At 40.9% G+C, this 9596-nt stretch overlaps 1 protein-coding gene across 4 annotated transcripts in view; it reads left to right on the top strand.

Annotated features, from left to right (window-relative positions):
• SIN3A (SIN3 transcription regulator family member A) overlaps positions 1 to 9596 on the top strand; it is a 73584-nt gene that overhangs the window by 23528 nt on the left and 40460 nt on the right. For 2 of the 4 annotated variants that reach the window (XM_089671349.1, XM_089671348.1), the window contains exons 2-8: positions 3088 to 3299; positions 4221 to 4397; positions 4706 to 4812; positions 5896 to 6175; positions 6465 to 6575; positions 7042 to 7308; positions 8818 to 8970. In XM_089671349.1, the coding sequence (XP_089527475.1) occupies positions 3117 to 3299; positions 4221 to 4397; positions 4706 to 4812; positions 5896 to 6175; positions 6465 to 6575; positions 7042 to 7308; positions 8818 to 8970 (1278 nt within the window). In that variant the 5' untranslated portion in view covers positions 3088 to 3116. The remainder of the gene's footprint in view (positions 1 to 3087; positions 3300 to 4220; positions 4398 to 4705; positions 4813 to 5895; positions 6176 to 6464; positions 6576 to 7041; positions 7309 to 8817; positions 8971 to 9596) is intronic. The other 2 variants (XM_089671350.1, XM_089671351.1) reach the window with 2 other exon arrangements.

Here is a 9596-nt window from a genome sequence, read left to right as displayed (position 1 = left end):
TCCATCATATTTCCCCATCAGAGTGCACCTCGCCATCATATTTCCCCCATTTCCATCAGAGTGCCCCTTTCCGCAGTATGTGCCCCCTTAACATAAAATGGGACCGTCCGAGTGCCCCTTAACATAAAATAAGGAGCATGCTGATGGGCACATACTATGTTGTGCCCATCAGAGTGCACCTTAACATTAAATGTGCCCATCAGCATGACCCTTTAACATTAAATGTGCCCATCAGTGTGCCCCTGTAAGACTACACCCTGCCTTGAGGGCAGACAGGAGCTGTGCCGGGATCCTTGCTGAAAGATGCTTGTGTACAGGCAGGGAGCGGGAGTCGGAGAGACAGTGAGTTACAAGTGGCGGGGTGCACACGTGATGTCATGTTGCAGTGAGGACTGCCCTGCAAAGTGGCAGATCTGTTATTGCGCACTGGCAGTCCAGAAGGGAGTGCTGCTGGGGCCATTCTCGGACCATGGTCCGCCATTTAGTGACCGGTGGTCTAGATTTTACATACTATATTCAATAGGATATCCATTATACTCAATGGTGCCTGTTAACACCTGAAAAAATAAGTTTTTTTTCTTTTATTTCCCTTTTCACACTTTCTTGCTTAGAGGCTAACTTTCCATTGGGTAGAAGCTTAGCACTGTAATCACTAGAGATGACATTAATTGAAAGTAAAGTTTTGAGGGCCTGTTTACTCCGATTTGCGGTGTGTGAAACGTGTATTTCACACTGCGCAGGTACATACTGCCCTTGTTAGAGGCCATGGGTGCCATTAATTGTTGATGCACCCCAAACGCATATAGGTAATGCGTACATGTTGCAGCCACCAATAATTCATTGTACCACAGTACCATGCAGATTGGTGTGGCGCAATATTCATTAACGACTAGTGTACTTTTTGTGTGTTTGGCAATCGATTGAAATGAAAGCGCAAAAATGCTTCCAACCCTGACTCATAATAATTTAAAGCAGAATTCTAGCCCATTAATAGATATAATAATAAAACCAGCTTTTGGTGTAATGTTCACTTTCATTCCAGTGACTTCCCCCTACAATCTTAATTTTTATTACAATTCTTGGTAACTGATTTAATGCCTTCACTTAAAGGAGATGTGTAGTGTTACGTACATACTCTCCTTAAAGCGGCGTTTCAGCTGGAAAAAAAACAAAAACTGTAGCTGCTGTCCTCACCACCACTGGTTTCACTGGCCGTCTTCTCTCCCTGGTGCCGGCATCTTCAGTGTGGGCACCTGACTACGGGGGGGGGCAACTTCCACTTCTGAACTCCTAGGCAGTCGCAGCGGAAGTGGGAGCGGGTACCTGCCAAGTTCGGGTATCCGCTCCCCAAAGGTGCCAATCCTTAATGGGGAGCGGGGGACTAAGCATTAAAGCGGAACTTTCCCTTTTGGGTGGAACTCCGCTTTTAGTCTAGGACAAAAAAAAGTAATTTTGCTTTTCTTTTTATTCACTTAAATGTTGAATATGAATATTTCATATATACTATTCCCAGCCATCAGGTGGCTCATTAAAGCTCATCTGCAGCTTTTCCGTAAACTGATTTAATGCTTTGCACTGAATTAGCGTCTGTGGTGAAAAGGCTTGACCAGCAGGATATCAAAGCTCAGGCCAGACTTCCTCCCCCTTCTATAGATATGGAAAATAAAGATATTACACAAATAATGAAAAAGAAAAAGATTAGTATATAAACTTTATTAAATAACGTTGACCAAAGGTACCTAAAGTGGAACAAGGAACGTACAGTCCATTTTAATACGATGCTACCAAAATTGATGTGTGCTGTAAATTGTCTCCAACATTGTTCTGTTTCTGTTTGCTGGAGGCCGCCACTTTGTTGAAGCCCAGAGCCCCCTGATCATAAGTAAATCTTTTGGATGTCAGCAGATCCGCCTCTAAATTTTTGGCCCAGTGCTGAAATATAGAGAGCAACTGAGTGTGCAAAGCAGAGTAAGTTAGTGTTATACTGGATTTTAAACCATATAGGCACTTACTTTAAATATTTACATAGCTATACCTGCAAAAGGGGCCAGCATGAAGTGATCTAGTGGCACTTAATTTTCTGAATCAAGTTCCACCATAGAGGAGCGTGGTCACCCTAGGGCAGAAAGTGTTGCTAGCAGGATCATCAAATGAAAATAAAGAAAAAAGCCTAAATAAAAAAAACTAATGCAGTTACTACATATAAGGTCCCATTCACATTTGCGAATAAGAATGTTGGTGAATACATGCAGGAGACCCAGCAGGGGTTCACGGCATTAGCTGCAGGTGGAAGCCTCATTGAAATCAATTGGAGGCTGACAGCTCCCGCAGCTATTTTCGGCCACCTGCATGTAATAACTCAAGTAGCAACTACCTGCGAATGATTGGCGCTGGACGCAGACTGTTCACTCCATGAGCGATTACATGTGAGCAGCTGTGATTACGTGCAGGAGTGGTTTGCCTCTCATTGCCTTCAGAGGGGCTTCTACTCACGACTAAACACTAGGGACCTCCTCTGGGTCTCCTGCATGTAATTGCCAGTGGCCCCATTTGCAAGAAAATAAACTCAGACTGACTGAGAGTCATAGTGGAATAGAGAAACCTGTGCGTGTACCAAAGTTATTCTATTCCTGAATGGGCACACATTTTGTATTTATATAAGCAGGGCCAGGAAAACCAAAGATTTTGGAGATGTCTGTTCAGAGCCATTTACGTAAATGAAATAACCAATTGTTCACATGTAACATGTTTCAGCATGTTGGTACTGTGTTGCAGAAACCATTCGGCTTGTTGGCTGTATAACACAGAGATGGCATTGAGAAATGAAAATACCTCTGTATGCTTTTTTGTTATTTTTCTGAATTTCTTCACTAAAACATAGTAAACGCAGCATTAAATACTGTGTTGATTCTCTTGACAAGCACATAAAGCTGTCAGAAAAGTCAGTTATTGGGCAAACCTTTTTCCCCCTCCTTTGATGGCTGATCCTTCTAAAACAAAGATGTCTTCTGCACAGCATCTAAATTTTTTTTATGGTGTTTTGTTGTCTGTGTATGACGTATGCATAACTCTCTTAACAAACCGTAGGTACATCGCTGGCGCCCGACTATGTTCTCATGATGAAGCGCAGACTGGATGATCCAGAGGCAGCTGCCTACCCACCCCAGCCTCGCCGAATCACTGAACCATTTGCCCACCAACACCGTGTACTTGCTCCTGCTCCTCCGGCTTATGAACCGCAGTCTGACAGCATGCAGCCCACAACGGGCATCCAATACTCCGTGACACCAGGATATCAGGTTAGCCAGATTTCCTTTTTGGCTTTTGTTTTTATTAACTCATTTTATTCCCCATTGCTGGCAAGTTATGTTAAAGTGTCACTAAAGGCAATTGTTTTGGATAGAGTGGAGATAGATTGGATCTCTTGTCGGGTCTTATTGCTGTCTGTGCCCCCATTAGAGAGATTCCCTCTCTGTTTGTCCTGTTTACCATTATCATCCAAAGTAAAAGAAAATCACCAATTTTGGGTTGACATAAGAACAGCAGTAGGGGCACTAGTTCTGGTGACCTTGGTGACACCCCAGGATTCCCTCACTTTGGCTACAGGACAATGGGACACAAGTGGCAAAATAAAAACTGGCAGGGGTCATAACCCTCCTATACTCTATCCAGAATAAAAAAATAGGTTTTGCCTTTAGTGACACTTCAACATAATAGTTTTCTAATCTACTTGCGAGACTTTTACACTCTATATGTGCGTATGTTTGCATTTATGAGCTGCGTTCATTGGATTGGAAAGCAGAAACTAAACTAAACTGAACTAAACTAAATTAAAAAAAATTGCAGGCAGATAGGCTCTTGCCAATGCTATGCTTGACGTGTTATGTCTCTTTTCAATAAAACCGCATACCAGCCTTTTCAAAATCTTTTAGACTGTTTGTGGAGTTGTGTATGCGCAGCTCAGTGTACATTCTAGGTACACCTCTGTGCCAGAATGCATGAACTTCTGCATGCGCAGGAGTTGCGTTTGTTCCAGGCCAGCCAATCTGGATGGTAAGAAAAAAGATGGGGTCAAGATGTCCAGGTATCCGAGGGAAGCCAAGTTTAGTTCCACTTTATTACTTGTATTTGTATTACTAGGTTACATACACATCTATAGTTTAGACACCGAAGCGCCATTTTGCTTTCTGTGTTAACATACATCCATTCTGTCCTCTCAGGTGTCAGCAGTGCCTCAAAGCTCCGGTAGCCATGGGCAAGCAGCTCTTGCAGCTGTACATGGAGCCCACCACCACAACGCACCTGTCCCGGGCCATGGAGGTCCTGGGGTGCAGAGTCATGCACATTCAACACCTCCAGCTGCACCTGCTCAGGGGCAACAATTTCAGAGACTGAAGGTAAGTGAAATGTTAGTGTTTGTTCTTTTGATTGGCTTTACTTTATTTGTTATAGTGAGAGCAAAATATTTTTAGCTTCCTGTAAGTTACTTGGTTCACAATAGATATGCCAGGATCAGGCATTAATAATGCACTGTATACTGTTTGCATTGTTTTGCCTGGTATTTTAAATTTTGTCTTGGGTTTATTTCATCAGGTTTTTGATGCCCATCAAACTAGATGAATATTGCACAGATTACTTACGATTCTGTTTTTAGTGTTTGTTTATGGGCAGTTTTATTTGATACAGTCTTTGTTTTTGCTCTCAGGTGGAGGATGCACTTTCTTATCTTGATCAGGTGAAATTGCAGTTTGGCAGCCAGCCCCAGGTGTACAATGATTTCCTTGACATTATGAAGGAGTTCAAATCCCAAAGGTGAGTGCTTTGTACTTCTGTGAACAATCTGGATTTGTCTTTGGGGTCGTTTATGCTCCATAAACACTAATGCAGGCCATATACAGTCAAAATCCGATAAAATTTTCTTTCGTAAATAAGAATTTTCGCTCCAATTTCGCACCATTAGTGTGCTGCAGCATTGGCCGATTTTTGTGCGACCATTGAATTTGAGTGATTGGGCATCTTGGAAATTTTTTTACAATGAACAAATTTCTAATCGATGATGGGAGAATCATGCGAGAAATATAATTGAAAAAGAAATGAGCATGAGCTGTGACCTGGAAAGAAAAGATTCTTGGCCACGAAAATTGTTTTCTGTAGCAACATGAGGTGAAATTGAAGGATTGGTTGTTCGAATTTCTAAAGCAATGTTGGCACCCATGGATTGCAAAACACTTGAAATTTCCAATTTTCTAAAGAAAATTAGTTCAGAATTCCACCAATGTATCACATGCATAAGGCTGCTTTTAACATTAATCCGTTTTTGTTCTGTTTTTGCATTAATAAAAAGCGCATGGCCATTAAATCCTATGGAACTCTTCACACTGGTCAGTTGCGGGTCCTTTAAGTTTTTTTTAGTCCTGCAATCTGCATATTTTTTTTTTTTTTTTTCCCCACAGATACAGGAAGCTCTGGAAACGCAGCAAAAACTCATATGCATTTTTACCGTATTTTTGCAATGGATCAGTGTGAAATTAGTCTTACAATTTTATATTTTAAAGCTGACCAGCCAACTTAAAGTCTGAATGCATCAATCTGTTTTAGAGTGACCAATTAATTATTGGTAGAATTATCTAATCTAAGGGCTACCGAAACAATCCACCCAATAATATACAATTGGACAGGCCCTTATACTACATAGTTGTTGGTAGATCTAAGGAAAATTGTATCAGATTGTAAGGTGTATGGCCAGCTTATTATGCACTTAATTATGTTTGTTAATATGGTGGTTAGTTTTGTTTTATAATAACTGTAAAAAATGTAAAAACTGAGCTTGATTAGGAGGTACAAACAGAAAAAACGAAGCTCATAATACTAATTTTATTGTATTTCTAATTGTAGCATTGACACTCCAGGAGTCATCAGTCGGGTTTCTCAGCTCTTCAAAGGTCATCCTGACCTGATCATGGGTTTTAACACCTTTCTACCGCCAGGATATAAAATTGAAGTGCAAACAAATGACCTGGTAAACGTCACCACACCTGGACAGGTCCATCAGATCACGACTCATGGGTTGCAGCCTCCTGTCCCACCAGTTCCCCCACCTTCACAACCGTCCACCCAGGCAGCTCCCCCTCCAGTTCACCCAACTCCACCACCAGCTCCAGCCAAGATCAACAAGGTAAGAGGAAAAAATCTTTGCAATGACCATCTGTAAAATAGAACATAATTAATAGAAAAAGTATATGTCTATTTTTTAAAACCAAATGGCGAGACCAGTTTTCCTTGTTTAATTTCTAGAATGAGATGTCGTTCTTTGTATGTTTAAGCATTGGACCTGTACATATAGGTTTAGTTAATAACAGCCAATAAGCATTTTTTTTGTTTTGTTAATCTGTAACACACTTTCCAATGGATATAATACTGAGGTGCAAACAAATGACCTAGTAAATGTCACAACACTTGGACAGGTCCATCAAATCCCAACCCATGAGCTGCAATCCCCTGTCTCTAAGGTTCCTCCACCTTCACAACTGAACACTCAGACAGCCCCTTCACCAGCCCCAGCAAAGATCAATAAGGTAAGAAAAAGGTGCAAGATAGGTGGGTGAAAAATAAAAGGTGCCACTTGATTTTAAAAGGCACGTTGGTCTATTTAATAATTCTGTTGACCATTTCTAATTCATATGGGTATTTTTGGGAAATTACTATTGATTTAATTTAAGTACTGGCTTAGGTTCTGACACATTTAGGTCTTGGTGCACACTGGAGGAATTGGCAACTATTGGGTGCATGTAAATATTTCCTAGCACGGTGGTGGGTTTTTCATCTACATTCTTTAATCTGGAGATTGAACATTTTGTAATTTTTCTTAATCTGTTTTATTCCATAATATTTTATGATCATGTATAGTTACTGCAAAATGTCTAATTTAAACTACTACATAATGTTCAATCTCCTGCTATAAATGTTACATGCAAACTATTTGCTCTTTTTAATATTTGCTCTTGTGGCTTGCTCCATAACTAACCATGTTTTTATTTTCAGCCCGTGCCTTCTCAGGCACATACACCAACCAGCCAACAGAGCACACCAATCCAGTACCCATCTCCCCGTTCTCCACCAGCACAGCCACATACACCAGGACCACTGGCACATGCCACTCCCACAGCAACTGCAGCCACACCTACAATGCAAAACAACCAGCCTGTTGAATTCAATCATGCCATTAATTATGTGAACAAAATAAAAAATCGTTTTCAAGGCCAGCCTGACATTTACAAGGCTTTCTTGGAGATCCTGCATACCTACCAGGTGAGTGCTTTGTGGTCTATATACTTATTCTATGACTAATGGACATGAGACAAAAAGGACACAGGTCCATCCAGTTTAATCTTTGTGAATGTTTTTGAGTCTTTAAAGAATTCCTCTAGCCTTCATCTAATGCTCACTGAGGGTACGTTCACACCATATGTGGTGAGACTGTTGTATGACTATTCCAGTGTAGTCCCACCACATGACAAGGCAAAAAGCCTCATCTCCCTGTGTTGCAGTGGTGTGCAGGCAAGCTGTGGTGAAAATGCACGCAGTACTTTTTTTTTTTTTTTTGCGCAGCGTACTGCGCGGCTATCGATTTGAACCTTGAGATCACTGTGCTGATCTCGGCAGCTCCGCACCAGCTACAGCGTTGGAATGCAGCAGCTGCTGTGAATGAACCATGTAACCATAAAGGCTATGGTAAAAGAAAGCTGATTTTATGTTATGTTTTTTTTTGTTTGTTTGTTTGTTTGTTTTTGATCTTGAAATTTGTACAGGAAACTTTTTTTTTTTTTTTTTTTCTCAGGAGTGGGTACCTTTTTTGTGACCGGTACCCGCTCCCACTTCCACAATACTTACCTAGGTCAGAGATGTGTCAACTTGGCCTTTACCCCCCTTTCCCCTTCTCCTGGATTTGCTGGCAGGTATTACACTGTTAAGCCAGTAATCTGATAGAGGAAGTACATTAGGTTAGGGTTTCAGTTGGGATAGGAATAGCATCTCCTAAATAAGGAGAAGAATAAATATGGAGAAATTATAATCTGTATAGGACTAGGGCAGTTCGAGATTTATTGTAGAGAGTTTGTGCAGAAGTACCCATAAACCCAGTGCATTTGGGTGTATAATCGGTGGTCATCACTTTTATTTTGTCCTAGGTCTCAAGAGTGAAGGGAATTTGAGAGGCATAAGTTTAGGGGCTTGAACTATAAAGTCATATATTTTAGTTTTGGAAAGAGTGTAGAGGGATTAGAACATCTTTTCAGTTTTTATTGCTGTTTGTGCCTCTGTTAGGGAGAGTCATCCCCTTTTTATTTATCCTGTTTACCATTATCATTGAAAGTAAAAGAAAATCCCAAATTTTGTGTTGTCTCCAGAAAACTAATAGAGGGGAAATCTTCCAATGGGGACACTACTTCTGGTGACCTGGGGGTCCCTAAGGAATTCCCTTAATGTGCATGGATTCCTTCTCACTTCTTGTTTGGCTATGGAACAGGAAGTTAAGGTATCTCCGCAATAGGACACAGATGGAGAAAAAAAAATCTCACAGGGGTTATAACCCTCCCTTACTCTCTCCAAAATGAAAAAAAATGCCTATAGTTCTACTTTAACCTGTTTTGTATAGAAATAGAAGCTGTGTTTTTGGGAAATTTTAGATCACATATACTAACCCTCCTCCTTTTCTTTTTGCATTTTATTTTCTGCATTGGTAAGCTAGGTATTATCTGCTTAATATTGGTAGGATGTTAAATATTGGCTTTTCTCATGGTTTTCTGCATTATGTTCCAGAAGGAGCAGCGTAATGCGAAAGAAGCAGGAGGAAATTATACCCCAGCCCTCACTGAACAGGAGGTGTATGCCCAGGTTGCTCGGCTTTTCAAGAACCAGGAAGACTTACTGTCAGAATTTGGACAGTTCCTGCCAGATGCCAACAGTTCTGTGGTAGGATGTCTGCTTTGTAATGAAGTCATAAAAAAAAAGGCAATATCAATGAGCAAAGCAAAAATTGATTGCCTGTGAAGTCTCCCAATAAAACCTAAACTGAGAAATAATCAAAACGAAGGCAAAGGGGAACATGTGTGTATTTGGGTGGGGTGTAATCACATGCATTTTAGTCTAGGGTCACACCTATGCGTTTTCCACTACGTTTTGCAGAAACGCAGCAGTCCATGCAACATGATTTCCTATGGGACAGGTGCACATCTCCGTGTTCTCACCCGGTGCATTTTTTGGAAAGGGTCAGGGACTTTTTTTAAACTCAAAACGTTGCGGTTTTGGTTCTATAGACTTCAATGGAGACTGCAGAAAAGCATGTAGTGTGTTTTGATACATTTTATTCTGCCCAGCAACAAGTGGAAAACAAAACCTCAAGCGCATCAAAAACGCACATGCAAAAAACCGCCAAAAGCACTGCAGAAACACAAACTGCATAGGTGTGAACCTAGCCTTAAAGATTGTTTACGTAATTGATGTCAACCTGTTTATATTCTCTTCCACTGGTTCCCTGCAAAGCAGATATCGCAATAAAAGGTTTACTCTGTGATCCTGTCTGGCTTAGATACATTGCT

Source organism: Staurois parvus, unplaced genomic scaffold, assembly GCF_062004578.1.
Source record: "Staurois parvus isolate SC_StPar_1 unplaced genomic scaffold, SC_StPar_1.0 ptg000105l, whole genome shotgun sequence".
NCBI classification, from domain to species: Eukaryota; Metazoa; Chordata; class Amphibia; order Anura; family Ranidae; genus Staurois; species Staurois parvus.
This window is presented reverse-complemented; position numbering and strand designations above follow the sequence as displayed.